At 43.1% G+C, this 20,809-nt stretch overlaps 1 protein-coding gene across 11 annotated transcripts in view; it reads left to right on the top strand.

The window, feature by feature from the left end:
• The window catches only part of RASAL2 (RAS protein activator like 2), a 155,894-nt gene that overhangs the window by 60,172 nt on the left and 74,913 nt on the right, over positions 1-20,809 (top strand). For all 11 annotated transcript variants that reach the window (XM_079313468.1, XM_079313464.1, XM_079313470.1 and 8 more), the window contains exon 2: positions 19,670-19,797. In XM_079313468.1, the coding sequence (XP_079169594.1) occupies positions 19,670-19,797 (128 nt within the window). The remainder of the gene's footprint in view (positions 1-19,669; positions 19,798-20,809) is intronic.

Here is a 20,809-nt window from a genome sequence, read left to right as displayed (position 1 = left end):
GAAGTGTCATTCTGTTAAACTTGTTGATTGAGAACACACCATGAAATGGGTAGAAAGAAGATAAGGAAGGAGCTGTGCAGACAAAGCCTTGGATCCCAGGGTTGTGGGTGAGCAGCTGCACCTGTTCTTACTATTTCTGAGTATTACCAGTGACCCTTTCACAGTCTTGAGAATGGGTTTGTGAGAGAGTTCTCAGGTAACATTTACTTCACTGTTGCTTATCTGGATCTCAGGGTGGTGTGTGTTTAATTGTAGACTGATGACAAAATAATCCTTCAGTAGAATGCCTTACCTATATCTTCCCTGGCTATCTCTGTTTTGGTTTGAGGGGGTGAGGGTAAGCACTGGTTTCTTTTCTTTAGTGTGTGTTTAGTTTTCACAATCACTCGCTTGTTAATTATAAAGACAGTTCTTCAGAATTTCTTCCTTTTCTTTCATAGAGATATGTTTCTTCAGTCTTTTAATTTTGATTTCAAGCTTTCATTCATTTTATAGAGGATTTTTTGTGCCTTGAGTGAGAGTATATTTTATGTCCTTACTTTTCCAGAATTGTTTGGGGTTTTTTTATAATTCACTAAAGTAATTTGAACTCTATGCTCTTTTAAAGTTCTTTATACTGTAGGTTTATTAAATTTCATTTCTTCCCTATTTCCATATAAACTTATATGAGATTTATTGGAGATTTGTATTTTCCCATTTATAACTCAAAACCAAGGCAGTTCCCTCTTCAGTTTCTTTCAGCAATTCCCAAAATACAAAGCTGTTTCTTCCTGAGTAGGAATTTAGTATTTATTACTCATTGGAACAGCTTTTCTGTATTCATGTTTTTAAAACCACTTGCTCATTTTAGAAGTCCTTCTACTGACTCATGTTCCTCTACTCCCAAATCTCTTTTGCGCTTAAGTAGTTTATTTTTGGTGAGGTTTTTATTAGGGAATTTTTACACAATTGAACTTATTATGTGTTCCTTTAAGTGCTGTGCAAGTGCTTTGTGCTGTGAAACTTGATGTTGAAAGGTGTAGTCTTAATGTTCAAACTCCTTCACCTTTAATTATCAGAGCAGATTCAAGATAGCTGCTTGTACAAAATCCTTTGTTGAATTAAACTGTAGTTTTGTGTAGTTATTAATATGAAAATAACACATTGCTGCCCAGTTTATCTCTCTTTTTTAAACTGTAGTGTGGTCTTGTGCTAGTATATGTTGTGTTAACATGGTTTATTTGAAATTACAGGGATCTAGGGATGCACAGGGGACATTTCTGGCATTTGACAACTTTAAGTATCACTTAAACATCCCTCCCCACTAATTCCTTCTGCCTGTTTCATCCCAGGCATTGTAATGTTTAATGTGGGCTACAGGCTAATAGTATGCAGCTGAATATTTATGAACACAGCACAAGATAATTAGCTGCAGTATCCAAAGCCAATAAAATTATGCTTATCTGATTTTAATTCCGCCTAACGGGCAGTGTCTCTATGCAAGTAGTTGCGGTCATTTCAGAGTTGACTGGTGATTTTCATGCATTTAATCCCCAGACTGCTTTGTCAGAATCCAAAAATTCACATTCAGTGGGATGAATGAGGATGTTTATATTTGTAAGAGCTATTTTCTGACTCATGAAATCATGCAAGTGACTGGCAGGGTGTTGTGTTCCGGGTTGCTTTTTGCCATTTTTTGGGTTGGTGTCCATGGGACTGTCGGGATGTTGTTCTTTATGCTGCTCGTGCAGAGGAGTCTGACAGCAGGAATATAATCTGTGATTACCTTGATCATGAGAAATTATTGCATGGGAATTTTCTGAGGAGAGGGCAATCGTGTCCTGGAGACGTCTTGTCTCCTGTGTTTTCTTAGCAGGAAGAGAGGGGTTTGAAGAGATGCAGCTTTCTTAGAGGCAGCCAAAGAGTGGAAGTGTGGAGATTAGGAGAAAGGGCTCCCAGTGAAGTAAAGCTCTGGGATTTTGGTGGGAGAAGCTTTTCCTTTGATAACAAGCCAGACAGGGTCAAAAAGAGGTGGCTGGAGGAGGAAAAACAGTCTTGGCTTTCCAAAGGAGAAGCTGTGTCTGGAGAAGGCAGATTTGGAGTCTCTGACAAAGCTCTGTGTTCCAGCTGTGGAGTCTCCAGAACGAGAAACTTTGACTGTGAGACCCAAGGGGGAGGATGTGCTGGAGGGCAGTGGGAGATGCTCACAGCCCAGCCTGTCTGCAGGATGTCAGCACCTGCCCCACATCCCAGGAGGGGCCCAGGCTGGTCCTTGCCAATCCCCTTGAGGGGTCAGCAAGCCCAGGCTTGGGAAGTATGAAACCATGTTAGACTCTTCTCAAAATTCTCTTCTTAAAGACAGGCATAAATCGCAGCTGCCAGAGGGTACAGAAAGGGGAAGTGCAGCCAGTGGTTCAGTTCCTGCTAAGCTTACTTGACACTGGAAATGGGAGCCTTAACTCTTCCTGACACACATACATTTGGGGTCTGTAGTGAAGGGGTAGCCTCTGCTGTGGTGAAGTTTCTTCAGGCGAAGCTCCCTGGTTTGCATTTCCACAAATGCTGCCCGTGATGGAACTTGGCGCGAGATGAGAATTGCTGCGTGTGTACAAAGCGAGCGCTTCCCAGGCACATTGACCCTTCTTTCCTTAAAATAACAAACCCAGAGGAAAGTATTTGGGCTTTAGGCCTTTGGGTTTTTTCCAAACAACGAATGGTGCAGATTTGCAGGGCTAACAGTATGTGATTTAGGACTCAAAGCAATGGCATTTTAGAAGTAAACATGTGCAAGATTATCTCTGTGCACTTATTTATCCCATTACTTTGCTATAGAGTTACTTGATTGCTTGCTTTAACTAATTAACTTGTATTATCAATTTGCCTTATGTTTTCTGTGGTGATGCTTTCTCTGTGGTAGTTACTCAAGAGACTCTTTAGACTCTTCTGAAATAAATACTTCATAATCCTGTAAAACATCACTTGTTTAAAGGAAGCTGTTTATGTAAACAATAGGCTAATGCATGAAACTCTTGACATGTTAGCATTGAAACCAACTGTCCCCCGCGTGGTTTTGTTCTTACTCTGAAGAAAGCTGAAGCTCGACATCTGGTCTTCTGTGGGTGAGAGAGCTCTTTACAAGTTACAGGATTGCTTGTTCATATGAAGTTAAAAAATATTTCCTACAGAGAAGGTGTCAGAAAAGAAATTACCAAAATAGCTTCTTAAAGACACTCATTTTTTAGAGAGCAGGCATTCTCTGTGCCTTATGGGGAATAAGCTGGTCATTTTAATTTGTGCATTTGGTATAGAAGATCCTTCTCAAAACATGGGATTTTAGTAAGGGCATGTAGTGATAAGATTAGGGGTTATGATTTTAAACTGAAAAGAAGGCAGGTTTAGTTTCCATATTCAGAAGAGATTCTTCTCTGTGGGGTGGTGAAGCTCTGGCACAGGGTGCCACAGAAGCTGTGGCTGCCCCATCCCTTAGAGCATCCATGATGGGGCTTGGAGCAACCTGGGGTAGTCAAAGGTTTCCCTGCCAGGGCCAGGAACAGAATTATCTTTAAGGTCCCTTTCAATCCAAACCATTCTGGGATTCTGTGTTTCTCTTGCCTGAAACTGCTTCAGAGAGGAGCCAGATAAGTGACAGTGATGTGTGAGAACAGGAATGAGCAAATGCAGTCAAATGCATTTATTTGTGTCAGCTGTCATTGCACATCACTATTGATACTGTCTGTAGGTTTGAGACTTAGGGGATCAGAATGTTTTTCTGAGGTTTGAATTCTAGTTCTTGAGATTTGTTAATTGTGCAAAGATCTCTGATTCTTTTTGCCCTTCCTTGCCACAGAAAAATCCCTCTTTCTAAAAGGTGCAAGAAAATACTCTGTCAAGCCCAATGGCAAGTTGTAAGCAGACCTGTTTACTCCTTTTATGTCTGACTTCAGCTGCTTTTGCATGTTTTATAGGTATTGAAGAGCTTTCCTGCATCCCATATTCTGACTACTCCCAGGTAAAATCTTCAGAGACTATCACAGATAGTCTCAGAAAACACAGCTGTTTATGTGATGATGGTGTGGTCAGAGTTTTAACTGCATCTCACTCATCCTAAGATGAGTTGCTGTTGATTTTCTTCTACCTACATCTATAAATTTACAGCCCATTTTCATAGAAAAAAATAGCCCTTTTGATGTAGATACTCTTAAAAGCAATTTTCATCTAACAGTCATTTAGTGACACAGATGCTTTCGCAGGCAGGTTTTGCAGGTTTTGACAAAAGTACTAGAAAAAATTTACTGAATTTCAAACTCTTGCAGTGTGTCTCCATCTACCTTCTCTCTCCAATTAGCACTGGCTGCACTTGTACACAAGAAGAGGTTTTGTTGGCAACACAGATCCAGGCAGTGAGAGAGCTGCATGTGAAGGGAAGAAGGTGAACACACAGATCCAAAGAGCTCCCAGTTGCCTTCAGCTATCTCCACTCACGCTGTGCTTTTTTTAACTTTACTGATGGGGTATTTTGGCAGTGTCCTGTATAAATAGCCTCTCAGTAACCACTTCCTCTGCCAGCTTTGTGAAGCAGAGAATCCTTGCATGCCTGATATTTCTGGTGCTGCTTTTGCAGGCTGGGCTGGCTGGGTGCGTGGTGCTCAGCAAGGGGAGGGTTCTGGCTGCGCTGTGGTTTATTTGTAGGTTTCCTGTCAGCCCCCTTGAGCTGATAAAAGGAGTGTGGTTCAAGCCACTGATGTCTTATATTTATTGAGATCGTACTTAAATGATACTGAGACTTACTCTTACAGAAATTGGGGTGAAGTTTTTAAAAGGAGTGGGGAAGGAAGGGATAAGTGTTCAGTCTGTTGTGGCAGAGACAAATCATTGTGTCGATGTTTGTTTTCATTATTTCCAACTGTGACTTCCACCCCCATTTGTATATGCAACTGTCATATGATAATTTGGCTCTTCTTTATGCTAAAAGAAGTGTTAGGGCTGCCTGGTGTTGGTAAAAGCCTTTCAGTCAAGAAGAGCTGGTTGACAGCACAGGGCACTTCTAGGAGAGTGTCGAGTACCCTGGCAGGGTGGCAGGTGAGGCCCTTGTGCCTTTGTAGGGTTGGGCATCAAGAGGTTTGTATGTCTTTTATATGCCTTTTTTTGTATCATTTACTGCTACTACCTAATCTCAAGAAAATGACTGAGGCTCTCACCCTGGTACTTCAGCAAAATAAGTGTAAGTGATTAATATTAAGGAAAGAGCAAACCAATACGTGGAGCAAAAGGTGGAACAAAATTTTCTGCATCTTGGCTGTGCAGAGACAAATCCTGAAAAATCCAAAATCAGGCTAGTGCCTCCTACACACTTGAGTGCTAGTGAGCACAGCTGGGGCTGCTGTGGGTCTGCTAATGATGTTGTTCCCCCTCCTCACACACCTGACTTCTGTGTTCACTGCTTTAGCTGTGCTAACAGGGTATTTTCAGCTGCTGTGTCCACACCAGCAGGGAGGAAGTTGCCACAAAACCTGCCCAAGGAGTTTGTTGTAATGACAGTTCCTTAGCTCCTGCCTGGATATACTCTAAAAGGGAAAGACTTCTTTCCAGGAAATATATTTTCCCCTTCTTCATTGTGGAGTTTCTTCTGAGCTTTCTGTGAATGTTTCATGCCTATAAGCAGAAGTGAAGGTCCTCAAATGTAATTGTAAAATGCATTGTTATTTTTTCTGGGGGGAATTATACATGTAGAACAGGAGTTTTGAGTTACTTTGACAAAAGACATGAATGCTTCAAACATACTAATTGAAAAATTTCTGTTTGCACAGGAACCAAAACAATTTATTGGGTGCATATGTTGCATCTTGTAGAGCCAGCAGCCACCAAATGCAGGAGCCTGGCTGTGCTGTGCAGCACATGTGCCCAGATTTCTGACACCTTCCTACTGTTACTGTGGAAACTATTATTTCCAACAAGGCCCTGAAACAGGGGGTTTTTATCTACAAAAGGGGACAAGGTCTGCAGATGAGAAACACATACTCCTGTGCAGTATGAAGCCAGCTGGGGCACTGACTGTGCTGGATTTGCATGGTTGTGTTTGATGTGGAATTGCATGTTCAAATGGATGTTGATGTGCTTATTGTAATTCTAATGGTAAAAATCCAGGTGGGTGTGTTATAAATGCACTGAGGTATATGGACCTGAGGAGACCTGTCCTGAGAAGTGGAAACTAGGGAAGGCAAGGGAAAGAAAAAACATCCTTAGAGAGTCAAGCATTTCTGAATTGCCAGGTACCCAGAAGGAAAAAAGTGACAGCATAGAGGCTCATTAGACTCCCTCCCTGCCCCCAGCAGGCCCGGAATGAATTAAAAACACGTACAGCAATCTCCACTCTGAATAACTTCTGCATGGCTATATAATTTCAAAGAGAAATGCTTTCAGGGTGATGATAGGTTTTGTCTACATCTGTAATGTCTCATTTGTCTTTGGATACCCAACAGCCATCACTTTGTTTATTCAGAGCTAAGCAAACATGAAGCTGAATGTGCTTTCCAATGATCAATGTAAATCAACGTGAAAAATGGAAATCATTATAAAACATACACACATATATATTTAGTGAGGTTTGCTAGATTGATTGCTCCTAAACCTGGAGCTTGGCTGCTCTTACGTGCAGAGAATTCACAAAGAGACAGCCATAGCCCAGGGACAGTGAAGTGTGGTCACTGATGGGTAAAATAAAATTCACGTCTGTTTGCATTTTAATGGATTTTAATCACATGAGAGTTTGGGGGGAAAAAAATAGATTTTTTTTTTTTTTTCTTTTCATCATTGTGTCTGATTGCTTCAGAGGGCTAACAAAAGTGGTCCCAGGTATTGAGATACCATTTTCAGTTCTTGTGCTCTTCTTAGAAAAGGCTTTTCACGATCATCATTAGTCACTGATAGCAGGATGAATAGTACTGGTCTGTAGATGTGGCAAGGAAAGCAGAGCTTAAAGTTTTTGGCAAACTACGTAGTGAGGAGGAAATGAACAAGATGCCATGGATGGTTTTTATCACTAGAGATTTACAAAAATAAGCTTGACATCCATCAGGGGTTGGGGAACAGGGTACCATTCAGCTCTAACTATGTGGAAGCAACACCATCTGTCTTTGGCAAACTAAAACCCTTGAAAAAAGAGAGTTTTTCCTTAGTCTTTCACTCTTTGGTGCTGCCTCTCATCTGTTTGTCATTCCTGCTGTCTGTGACATGATCTTCATATGTATTTTCAATGTTCTTGCTTTGTTCTGCTGGCAGGGACCAGCTCTGCCCTGTTCACCACTCCTTCCTGCTGTGCCTGCTGCCTCATTGCTGCTTTGTCAGCTGCTTCCTCTGCAACTCCATTCCTCCAATTCCATATTGGGTGAGATTTATCCCTCAACCTGCAGAAAATATTTTTGTTCAGGAACCATTGCTTAGGCAACTAAGCCATGTACTTTGTGATAATACTGTGACTAAAAAACAAAAATAAAGGGAAGGGAGGAGCAGAGTGTATGTAAAATGCCAAGGTATTTAATGAAGGGCATGATACAGAGAAGCTCAAGCTTTTTGCACTGTATTTTCTTTTGTTATGTCACTAAGTGGGATGTTTGTGTCTGTTTATACTCTGATTTCTTGTGTGTTTTGAAATCTCATTGTACTCAGTGGTGGAAAATTGGCTGCTTAAGTAAAGGCATGTTAAGGACAGCTCTCTACAGTAGCTGGAAGGAAATCCTTCTTGAGTGTATTGTCCAAGTTGGTTCTAGTTAATAGTCTCTTGGGTATGTGAACTTTCCTTGGCTTCTCCACCCGTCTTCTGGCAGCAAACAGAATTCTTAACATTTCAATTTAAAAATAAAATAATTATTAAAAATCTCTGCTGCCCTTCTAAATTGTTTCCCAATAGGAGTGGAATGTACTTCAGTAATAACTCATAAAATCACTTGTATGGGTTGATTATTCCAGCTGGGGAGGAGATCCTCACAAAACAGCAGCATAAAGCAAATCTCTTCAAAATATTATAATTATTGTGTTTCTGTAAAAAATCCCCTCTCTCTTTCCCCCTGGTCTGATTTGGTTTACTGTTATGAGATGCAATTGCTCAGCAGGACTGCTAATGAGATGTTACCAGGCCTGTTTCTGAAAGGTTGTGACCTATAAATTTCTGTTTAGCATTGCTGTAGGACAGACATTTTCTCTCCAGTGGTTATTATTTTTCCTTGCTGAGTTCATGTGTTCTCCTCCTAGGATTTTGGAGAGGAGTACCTGTGGCTTTGCCCTTCAGACAGAAGGGGGTTTGGATTTGCCCTAGGAGCTTTCTGCTGTCGTTTTCCAAAGCATACAGAAGGGAGGACATTTGGGAACAAGTGCATGTTTGTGCTTGGTCATTAGATGTAAATATAAATTAAAATATAATCTAAAATATAAATTTTTCAGTATAGAAATCTGGCTTGAAAATACAAATCAGCTAAAAAGCAGTGTAGTGATGAGCATAAGGTTTGGCTTTTTTTCACAAGCTTTATATTTTACAAGTTTTGGGGAACAGAGCAGGAGTAAGGAGGAAGAAAGTGAGAAGATGAGGGCTCCAGGGTAGTGAGTGTTTGGAGTGAGGATGTGGCCTTTATTCATCACAGCCTAAGCTACTGGGAAGAGAAGGAAACATTAAGTAGAGGGAAAACCCAGCTAAAGAGTACCTGAAATACTGCACCCTACATCCAGATCCTTTTAATTAGCGAGCCCAAGCTCAAAGGATACATTAATCATGCTGTTTGAGATTTGCCAAAAGTGTGGGGAACCTGCTCCACCTGTTCAGGTGGTACCTCAGGAGCCTTGAGCTCAGCAGGGCAAAAATGTCCAGGCCCAGCTGTCCTGCAAGAAATGTCTTTCCCCTGGCACAGAACTAGCTCATCTGCCTGGCACTGTTACTTCTTGCTTTGTTGCCTCTTTATTTCACAGCTGGTTTCCCACAACACAGTATCCTAAAGTGGTTGGGCTTGGGATGGGATCTCAAAGACCCTCCAGTTCCAACCCTCTGCCATGGAGAAGGACATCTTCCTCTAGGCTGGATTGCTCCAAGCCTTGTCCAGCCTGGTTTTTGAAACTTCCACACAGCTTCTCTGGCAATATCATGCAGAGTAAGCAAGAAGAAAGAAATCATCCACTATATTCTGAAATTTTGGAACAAAATGAAGTTTGACTTGCCAATCCTGTTGCTGTGTGGTAATGAGGAGCACAAAGCACTCTGAGGCAGGAGGCTGCTGAGCCTTGATGCCAGCCTGCAACTCAGTGTCCTGCTTTGACCATCTTGGTGGTGACCTCCTTATGCTTAACCAAAGGAGATTTTTCTCCTGGCTTCCCTCCCTAAACCAGGTGGAATAGCTGGATTAAATGAGACAGGGAAACCAACCTCACATAACCTTTAACTGAAGGTTAAGGGTGGAGCTGATAAAAGAGGTACCATAGGTCATTGCCATCCTGCATTAAATGTGGGACTCAGGTTATTTCCCACAAGACATCTCTTTGCATAAATCTAAATATGGCTCAGGTCCCCATTGCACTTTTATAAGACTCAACCTCCTTCCTTTAAAGCTTTGTGTCATTATCATTAAATTATGAAAAAAGTCCCATCTTCTGTATATTAGTGTTGATTTACTGAGATGCATGAAGACTTTTCAGATGTTAGTGAGGAAAATGGATGAGGAGCATTCTGGTGCTTTTGTTTTTAAGTAGGTCAAATCAACAAATTTGTGTGTAATTACCTGGTGGTTCCAGGTTCTTCTGAAAACATTTTGAACATGCCAGAAGGAAGCAGAGTGGGTCTGTCTAAATAGCAGGGGGAGTACTGCAGGGCTTCTTGTACATTATATTTGAATCCCTTGAGGGGGTCCCTTACTAAGTCATTTGTTTTAAGTGGTTAAAATACAAAAGCTAACTTTAGCCTGTATGCCTGAATGACCTGGTTAATATGCAAAAACATGCACATTATTGCAGCAGATTTTAGTGTTCTGTGAACTCTTCCTTTGACAAGGAAATAAACTCCCCTCTGTGAGACATCAGCAGTGCTCACAACTCCTCTTTTCCCTTTTCCCCCTAGTTTGTTCAGGCAAGAAAAAACCCAAACTCAAAAGAAGCTCCTAATTGCTTGTGTGTCTACCCAGGCATCAAGAAACATTAAGGCTGAAAATAGCTCAAATTGTACAACAACAGCCAGCTGTGTGGTGGTGGCAGGGTAAGATCATGTAAGATCTTCATGGGGGTTTTTTTACATATTATTCTTTATTTTTCCCATATACTTTCTCATCATAAACACCACCACACACAGGAAGGATTGTTTTGGGATAGCATAGGGTGATCTCAAAATCCTTTGTTTTTGTGGAGGTGGGTTTCAGAGGTGGGGAGTTCAGCAATCTTGCCATTGCTCTGGGAAATGAAGTTTATAGGGTGACACCAGTGTCAATGAAAATATCTGCGTTCTGGAAAGAAAGACAAAGGTGAAAGCTTCTAGAAGAGACAGACTGCATGGTGTAGTTCAGGCTGCACTGACAGGCAGTGTTTGGTTTGCTGTCACTCATCTGCAGCTTACTGTGAGCACTATCTCATCCCCTGCTCCATTCCCGTGGCTCTTTCTTGTCTCCACAGAAACGCTTCCCTACCTTTGTGCTTCCCGTGCCTCCCTCCTTGACAGGAACAAGCAGAAGGGTCCTGCTCTTTTGAAAGTGATCTGTGACACATGAATCTCATCTAGCATTGGCAAAGGTGGGGGTAAAGCAGTGTGTAAACTTTGGTGTTTGTGCTCTGTGCACTGCTTGTGTCACACATCTTTAATTTTGACCCCAAATGCACTGGTACATGTTTTTCTTGTGTGCACCATAAATGTGTGCAGGAACTGAACAGCTTTTGCTTTTAAATTGTTTTGTTCAGGTTTTTTTTTCAAAGCTGCCTTGGGCCAAGGTCCTTTTAAAGTTCAGGACGTTTTTTCTTTTGTCCTCTTCCTGCACTGCTGCAAAAAATAAAGAATGAAGAGGGAACAGCCCACTCTGGATGCCTGCTGCTGAAGAGGCTGTGAGATGGAGATTAGGGGTTGGTGAGAGCAAGCACTGCACAGGAGAGAACAAGGTGAAGGGCATCGAGCTGGATAAGAAAAGGACCATGCATAAATTAAGAGGAAAAACTGCAGACTTTTTTTTCTCCCACGAATAATTAACTTTTCTGCTATTCTCCATTTTCTGCTTCCTAAACCTCTCACGAAAGGCTCTCCTTGCTTTGGGGAGAAGTGTCACTTGAGAACCTTCTCAGAACTTGGCAGCTATGTAATAGGGGCATGTAATCTTTTATAATCCTCTCCACAGGTTTGTAATAACCATTTCTGTTTTGAGATTCCGGAGTGTTTTGTAGGCCAAGTGGGAATTTAACTGTGAGAGAAAAATGTACTTAATATTCAGGAGCAAAGATGAGTGGTCCTGGCCAGGGAACAAGACCTGAATAAGAAGGAGGAGAAACCTGCTTAAGCATTGAAGGAAGGGTCACAGCAATGGCTTCAAGCAACTGCGGGTTATTTGAAATCTTAGTTCTCCTGGGAACCAAATTGTTTTTTTACAGGGACAGCAGCTTCTGTAGTGGTGATGTCATGGGATTTAGGAGGCTGCACAATGAGCCGCTTGTTCGCGGGGCGCAGGGAGGCCGGGCCGAGCACGGGGCGCACCTGCGCGCTTTGTGAGGTCCCCACCTTGATGGGGCTGTGATTTCTGGTAACACTTGTTGAGCCACCAAGTGCACGGTGATTGCCTGGTTGAGGCTGCTGGCACTGATCCGTGTGAGAAGGTGCTGATTGATGTCTCCCGACAGCACATCTTTGATGCTGTGTCCCCTGAGGCGGGGCGGGGACAGGGACAGAGCAAGGCACAGCCGAGGGGAGTGAGGATCAATTACCCTTTGTAAGTTTAGCATATAGCAATCGGCTATGCGGCAAGTAAGAGGCTTAGAGGAGCTCAGTAGTATTCAAGCTAATTGGTAGCTTTAAACTGCTATTAAGAGCTCCCACACCTTTTGCTCAAAGAAGCTGCTCTATGACAGAAAGCTGGTGCAGCTTTCTGCTTTCTAGTCAGAACTACCCTACCAGGCCAATTTCAGGCTTATGCCTAATTTTTGCCTCTGCCTTTACTCCTTTGCTCTCCTTTTTTAGGACTTTGCAAGAAAGGCTGAGACTGCTGGCACACTCAGCATCTGCTCTCTAAACTAGTCGTAAGATTTTAAGACTCGCGGTTTCTTTTTTGGAACAGCTCCATAATTTTTCCTTTTGAAAATAAAATCTCGGTGGAACTGCTCGCATGGTTGTGGCCCAACTGAATTTGTGCTCTCGGGCTTCTGCAGAGCCCTCGGGTACCAGGGAACACTGAGGCCTTTTAGGAAATATCAGGGGCAGAGGGTGTCAAATCTGTTAGCACAGGCCCTGGGAAAGGTTTGGGTTTGGAATTGCTTGTGTTATGGGGAAGTGAGAAGGGAAATCTTGGCTGATCTCTGCTGCAGTCTCAGCCCTGGTGTGAAAACTGCCAAGCTGTAGAGAGGCACAGTGGTGACGTTGCAAGAACAGGGCAGATGTTGTGACTCGGGCCCAAGGGAAGCTGGCACAGCTGTCTGGGGAGCTCAGCTGCTGGAGTGAGGGGGCTGTGCCTTGCTTGCTGGTACAAACAAGTCAGATCTCTCCTAGGGAAGGCATGGAAGGGATGGGAATGATGTCAGCAAGAGATCCTGTCCTGCTGGGAGATGCCAGGCTTGTTGAGCAGTAGCATTCTGTATTTGTCCCCTGCTGGTTGCAGAGGAGACAGTCCTTAGCTGCTAAGGTGTTCACTTATCTGATGGTTTATTCCTTCCCACTTAAAAATTGCTCCTGAAATGTTGTCTTAGTGCAGAAAATCCATAGGAAATTTAAGAATCTGTCTGGTAGTGGATAAAACATTGATTCTCACTCTTTGAGTTTTAAAGGTTAATCTTTCTTCCTTAGTATTGAGGTGAGAATGCTGCATGTAAGAAATTCTGAGCTGCAAGGTGACCCTTCTCACACCCCATCACAGATCTCAGCAAAGCTTCCCAGCAGCTGCTGGGTTAAAGCTGTGCCTTTAGCTGAGGGCAGCAGACACACAGTCCTCATTCAGAGGAAGTGAAAATCCTTCAAACCTCACCTGTAAGCAGTGAACAGCAGATACCTTCAGACTTCCCATCTCTAAATTTTAAGAGGCTCCTTGTCCCAGAGCTGACATACTGATTGTAGGGAAATGGAAGCACACACAAGAAACATGAAAATTGCCATAGTCACATTTCTTGAGGATACAGGGCACAAAAACTGCACCTGACTGAACAGTGTTTACTTTAATCTTTCTGTGTCCCATGAGATTCTTCACTGGGAGAGTGGAAAACCAGTTTTGAGGCTGTGTCTGATCATTGCCACTCAATAAAAGAGCAGTGGAAAGTTAATAGGTTAGATTGGCAAGTTTGGCCTATTCTAGAAAAATTAAAGATCTTGTGAATCTTGTGAAGAGCATGTGTTACAATGCCATATACATTGGAATCTGAGAATGTCATGGCACTGGTCATGGCTTCTGCCAGCTTCTAAAATACTGTTTTCACTTACTTAAACCTTTTATGACTTTATTCTGTGCAGAATGGGTTTTCCAGGTAGTGCTTTGGCTGTATGCAGTTGGCGTGAGTGCTTCTGAGATCTCTGAAACCTGATGGTTTGAGTAAGCCTTCTTTACCTCCTACCCAGGATATTGGATTCCCATATAAGAATTTGGTTATCATTGCATGCAGCTGCTGGAGGAGAGCAACTGGATTCAGCTGAATTGAGGGCTGGTCATTTCATGTGTACTGAACTTTTTGGAGTGTGGCTGTTATATGTAACGGGAAGAATTCACACCAGATACTTACCTCTGTAATAACATCCTACATAAATAGCATGCCTCTCATCCCAAAGGATCTGCTCACTCTTTCTACACTGAACATGCCACCTGCTGCACCAGGGATCTGTTGCTGACCACTAAAATGTTGGTGCCTCGTAGCTGAAATGGAGCCATGCCACAGAGTGATTTAGAGGGGCAAGTGAGCACTGCTGGATCTCACAGTAGCTATGAGAAGCTTCCTAGAAAGGAAGCCCACGTTGTGCTTTGAAACAAAATGGCAAAATTAATGGTGGTGTTTCTAATATGTGCTGGTCATATTTCTAAGTGTGTTGTGATTCAGAGAAAAATTAATCAGCCCTGAGAGCATCATGTTTTCTCTGTAGCATGGGAGTCTCTGCATTGCCACACGCAGTATGTGCTGAATTTTCTTAATATTATACCTTACTAGTCATGAGCATTGTGTTTTCTGTGTTGGGGCAGTGTGAAGTCCATACAAACTTGGAGGAGGAGTGTCCCTTCCTCTTCCAGGTGAGTTTGGGCAATGTGATAGGTTTCTCTTTGAACAGTTGTTTTTGATAGTGCCTGCCTGCACTGTTCTGGTCTTGGTTGGATCAGAAACCATTGCACGTGGCTGGGAGTTGGTTTGAGAAATGGGAAATGCAAACAAAAGCTCTGTATATCAGCAGGAGAGAAAATAGAAATTGTCTTGGTTGTGCTTTCCCCACCAGCCCCTCGGTGGCTACCCTCTCTCATCCTATGTCCTGTGCAGATGTTGAGAGATTGTCCCTCTTGCAGCTGGGCCAGGATTGCCCCAGTGCCTGTGCAGGTCTGCAGATCTTCACCTGAGCATCAACAGCTGTCTGAGCTAGGTGCACATACCCACCCAGCTGTGTGTCACAGAGCCACTGTTGCTGTTTGTTTTCACTCACATTAGTGACTTCTTTGCATAAGTCCTGCCTTATTTCAAGGGAATGGAGCATGTTGAGACACTGTGTATTTCCCTTTCTGTCACATCTTTGCTTTGAATCCCTTCAGGAGCTTTGAGGGGGTGGAAGTTTAGTGAAAGGACTTTTAGTTATTTATCTTTGGAGCTTCATGTTGGTAGTAAGGCTTGTTTCAACTTCTGTTCAACTTGCTTTTATCAAGGTTGGAACTGATGAATATTCAAACTGGACTGTGTGGTCATGCACAGCTGGGTGGGTTTGGGGTTCTGACAAGCTCTCAGATGACAGCACTTACCTAAAATGCTTTTGTCTTATCCTGTCTCTATGGTAAGTACATAAAACAGTATGGAAACATTGACATTGGGCAAGCAGACCTGTTGTCAAAAGGTGTTAGGCCTCCAACTAATCTCTCTTCAGGGTAAAAAAAATTCTTCCCAGCATACAAACTTGGCCACCACATTAGTTACTCAGCTGCTTGGCAGCTCCTTTTTGGAAATACTAGGAACAGAATACGGACCCTAATAAAGTCGAGGAAAATTTGGCAAGTACTTCAGTTAGCCCTTGATTTCACCATAGGAATAGTGCAGTTCAGAAAAAGGAGCTCTGAGGCATGCCAGGGGTGCTGTTGTCATCACTGGGATGGAGGGTTATTTCTATTTTTTTATTGATGGTAAGTAGAGAGTGCTTTTTGGCAGAGACTGAAGGCATGAATTTGCCTTTAATGTAGTTTTGTTGGCTTGGTTTCTATTCTGTCCTTTTCTCTAGCTCTGAGGAGAGAAAATGCTGTTTTTCTGATTGTAGGAGATTGTTGGGGACAAAATGACACTGAAACATCCATTATCTCTTGGAAATAATTCTCTGATTCTGCCCATTGCCTGCTTTTTTGAAAATACTCTCCATTCATGAATGCAATTGGAATTTTAAGGAAAATAATTGTTGCATGTTGGGAATAGAAGCTTAAAATGTTTCCATCTGATAGCACTGTTCTGCTCCATAAATACCACTAAACTGCCATCAGTTTTCCTGAGATGTCTTACCCTGTCCATGGGGATTAGCTTGGCACTGGCTTCTGCTTTTCACATTTCCTCACCTGGCACCACTCAACACTTCTGTAGTTGATATGTGATTATGGAATCATTGCCCCTCTATTTTTCCCCTTCTTTAAAAATAAGCTGTGTACTTCAAGAATAATAAGGTACAAGTTGTCATCTGACTGGAAGAAAGGGAGCTTTGTGGATATTTATAACATGGCTAGTGGCATTTCAGAGCTCTGAGGAAAAACAACACAGTTTCCAGTTTTCAGCGATGTTGGATGTGGCAGGAGGCAGCAGCAGGGATGTACCAAGAGGGGGATTTTTTCCAAGCTCTTACTTAACTGATATTAGCATTTGAAGGCACATAAGGCCTGACCTTTAATCCTATGTGTAGACTTGCTGATCTGCTTACTTGAATGCCTCATTGTAGTGCTGCAGAATGGATTGCATCAGACCCGAGAGAAATCTTCTGCCACCAGAACTTGCCTGTTTAGGTGTGCAGCTGCATGAGCCCATCCCTCGTGTAACATCTGCAAACTCAGAGCTTTCAGATGCACAGTCCTGATCTCCTCTCTAGCTCCTGTCTGAGGTGGCATTCAGCAGTGAGTGATCATTCATGTCCAAAGCTCAAGCCTTGTTGTATGAGCTGACAGAGAGTAGCCCCAGAGTTAGAAAGAACAGTCCTGTCCTGCAGTCTTTCCCAAAAGTTTCAGAGTCCTAGTTACACATGGACTTCTTGCAATTCACTTCTATAGCAATTCAAACCATGGTGCTTAATTAGTTTTGTGGGGCTTTAGTGGAAGAGGTCAGTAGGTTTTATTACATTCACGTGAAAAGTTGGAGCCAAGAATGTCAAATGAAAACCGAAGATAAAGAGCACCGGAAGGCAGAACAGGGTTTGTGAGGCGACCAAATGTGTATGTGATACTGTGCAAAGTCCCAAAGAGTCTTCTGTCTAAACTGGTAACATATTTCAGAATAAATTTTGAAGTCACAGCTGTTGAGAGAGGCTCCAGAGATAGCCATGCAGGAGGGTGAGCTGAGAGATAATTTAAATAGGTGGGACTGACACACCAAAGCTACACAGAGGTCTTTGTTGCCCTGAGGTTTCTGGGAACACACATTCCCCATCCATGTAGTCTGCAATGTGCTTGCAGTGTCAGCTCGGGGAGAGGACTGGAGTTATGGAATCTGGTGCTCTGGAAAACCAGCTTGCTCAAGAGAGCCCTTGGTCAGGCTTGCAGCAGCAGTGGGGCTGTGCCCCGACTTGCATTGTTCAAAAGCACAGCAGTGCAAACACAAAATGTTATCCCTGTGCTGTTCTCAAGGGCTGATTGACAGCTCCAGACCCCGGCATGGCATGTCCCACTGCTAGCAGCCTGTGGAAAGCTGCTCTGACGTAGCCAACCCACTTGGCAACAGAGCCATGGCTGGCTCACGGTGCCTGATGACTCAGTTAAGTCCTGGAGTTGTTATTGCCGTGGAAGAAGTCGTTCTGTTCTTTAATTCCTTTGTGCAGCCCGTGGATCAGTTGGATGGTATGCTGCCAAGGCCTGTAGTTAGGAGAAATTATAACACAAAGATCTTTTGGGGCTGGGCAAATCGTGACTGTAGATTCTGCGTTGGAGCAGATGGCCCAGGAGGGTTTTCTTTTGCCATCAGAAAGTTTACCAGCTGTTCCAAATACAGCTTACTTGGGTATTGCTCAGTGCAGCAGCTGGAGGCAGTGTCTCTGCCAGCCCACCCACATGAGCAGGACAGGGCACGCACGCCTTCATCCTTTTCTCCCCCTGCTGATTTATCATGTGCTTTCCTCACCCAGGAGACAAGATCCCCAGAGCTCTCATCTTTCCATTTCTGTTGCACACTTAAACCAGGAGTCCATGGCTTCATCCTTCTCACTCCTCTGCTCTCTGTCATGTTTCTCATGCTTAGGCAGGGGTAGGGCTCATGTGCTGCTGTTTGGGAAGCCAGGGTCAAAGCAGGAGCAGCACTGGTTTTAGTTTACATCTGGTTTGGTTTTTGGTTGGACACAATGATAAATGTGAGCTGCAGTTATGCCAAAAATCTACCTGGAGGGTTCATGTTTATGAAATGGACTAATGCTTAACGTGTGGGAGAGTCTGTTGTGCTCCAGGAGTTTGCACAAATGCACTTTTGCTTCACAGAGCTTATGATGGTTTCCCTTCATTATGCTTACACTTGGAGTTTTGGGCAATTTTGAGACACACAGTATTGGTTGTCACTCTCACTGGTCTCACTCTCACAAACTGAGTTGTGTCAGAGAAGTAGCAGTGTGGAGCTTGATTCTGCATCTCAGCTTCCTCCCTGAATTATTTTACCTGACATTAAGGACACAAAGGTGTGCTTTGTTATTCAGAGCAGTAGGAGCCATGCAGCCCTGTCCTTTTTTCGTGCTTAATGGTTGCCTATTTCAAGCACTTTCCTAAATGATCACAAAAATCCTAATGCAATATGAGGTTGAACAAGGCACTGAAAGCCATCTCCAAGTCTGGCTCTAGAAGCTGACAGATCACTTGCAAAGCAGAGGCAAAGTTGCAGGAAGAGAGCATGAAGATGCTGCAGCGTTTTTGATAAAAAAGGGGGCACGTGGAGGGTCTGCAAAGAGGGAAGTAAATTGGAGGGGTTTAACGCTGGTGTTTGGGCTGGCTCTCCCTGGAAGGTGCTGGGTGATTGAGGATTCGCTGGCCTCTAGTGGTGATGCTCGGGAGAAGCTGCAAGAAGCAGCTGTGTTATCTCTGTGCATATTACTACACTTACTAAAAGGCAGGCAGTGCTACAAAACGTTTCAGGTTTGAACACTCAGTTTGTTCCTGAAACACTTAAAGGAGGCCCTGGATTGCTGTGCAGGAAGTCCCTTGATTTTTGCAGTGTCTGTTTTAGACCCTTAGGACTTGCAGGATCTACAGTGTCTATATTGAGAATGGATGATTTTTCAATCATTGCAAGTAAACCGTATAGAACTAGAGTGCGAGATAAAAATGAAACTTAATCTTAAAAAGCAGCCAGGACTTAACATCAAAACTTTGTAAAGAGATGAATCATAGAATGGTCTGGGTTGGAAGGGACCTTGTTAGTAGTGATAGGCACTATGTCATATGAGGCTCAATTGTGAGAGAGTTAAGGGAAATTTATTTTAAAATTAATTTTAATAGATCAGGGCTGGGACCCAAACCAATTGGGTTATGGTTTGGTTTGTGGTTTTTTTGGGGGGTTGTTTGGGGTTTTTTTAAAGTATGAGTTTTTGTCGTTGTGGTGTCTGTAGCTGAATCAAAATGCACAATTTCATCAAGTGGGCTCCCCACCAAAAGGCACTAGCAAGCCCTTCTCAATTAAATGCCCATTCCTTTGAATTTTTCCTTCCCCTCTTCAAGCCTGCCTTCCTTGATCCCTGTCTTCTTTCCTATATCTCTCTATCCTTAGTTTTAAATAATCTACTTTATTAAGATTTAGAGTACATTCAAGACCATACCCCTTTGAACCATGTTTTTGAGAAGAGAGTGGAAGGAAAATTAAATTTTCATAAGAGCTCTTGGTCTTTTCAATACATTTCAGCCTTGAGCAAAGACATTTATATTGATCTCTGGTATTGCCATTTTTGTAAGTCGTGCTCTAAGTAAATAAATATTTGTAGCACACGGCTGCCTCCCAGGATTCCCATTTTGCCTTTGGAAATTCTGAACCAGGCTCCACTAACACAGAGTGCAGTTTTGGTTCAGATCTCACTGCAGAACTCTGAAAGCAAAGAAGGTGGTTGATGCCACGTGCTAACAACGTTGTGGTTTTCTGTTCCCAGATGTGAAAGGACCACCCACCCACAGACTGTCCTGTGGCCAGTCCCCCTACACTGAGATGACAACATGGGAAAGGAAATACTGCATCCTGACAGACAGCCAGCTGGTACTGCTCAACAGGGAGAAGGAGGTGAGACCAGCCCACTGCTGCAGCAGTCTTTGCCCTTTATTGGTGAAAGGAGAAGGCAGGTTTCTTCATCTCCCCTTTATTTCACTCATGAATCCTTTGAAACATGTGCAAGGGGGAAAAGGGAATTTAAAAGGAATTTCTGTACTGTGGGAGTGATGAGACACTGGAGCAGCTTGCCCAGGGAGGCTGTGGATGCTCCATCCTTGTAGATGTTCAAGGCCAAGCTGGATAAGGTCTTGAGCAACCTGGTACAGTGGGAGGTGTCCCTGCCCATGGCAGGGGATTGGGACTAGGTGATCTTTAAGGTCCCTTCCAGCCTCTTGCCTTCCTATGAAAAGGGGAGCTAAGCTATCCTGTGTATGGATATCATGGTGCACACATGGTGCACCAGCTGTCCCAGATGCTGGTGGCATGAGAGAGGTGACAGCAGCCAGAGTGCAAACTCCCTCCTGGAGTTCTGCAGCCAGTGTTTGTGTGCCACTGTGTCTTCCTATTTTACTGCTTCTTTTAATGGCAGTTAAAGTCACCACAGGTATGTAAACCTGCCTCTTTATGTCAGTGCAGGCATAGAGCTAGGGAAAAGTCAAGGCTTTTTATCCATGAGTTTTAGTCTAATGCTATAGTTTTCTATATTTGTAGATGACCTGAATTTTTGTGGCTTTTCTTGATTCTTTTGAAGCTTCTGTATATGGCTGTTACAGACTGCTAGTGAGACCTGTTTCTGGTGTAGAACAGAGTATTAGTCAGCTGTGCTCAGGTTTATTTGCAATGAAATATTGCCTTGCATAGAGGGAGTGGGAGGAAATGGTTTAGAGAAAGACTTGAGTTATTAGAAGGGAGCAGTATTAATGCTGATGTGTGGGAGAGGTGATCAAACACAGGCAAAATGGAAAGCCCATTTAATGGTATTTGTTTACTTTGTAATTCCTTTTCTAGTCTGACAGGACTGACACCTGAGGAATTGAATGCACTTTAGAAACTTAAGGAGATGTGAGAATCATACCTAAAACCA

This window comes from Erithacus rubecula (assembly GCF_903797595.1).
Source record: "Erithacus rubecula genome assembly, chromosome: 10".
NCBI lineage: Eukaryota > Metazoa > Chordata > Aves > Passeriformes > Muscicapidae > Erithacus > Erithacus rubecula.
Note: the sequence above shows the minus strand (reverse complement) of the source record. Positions and strands in the feature narration are given on the sequence as shown.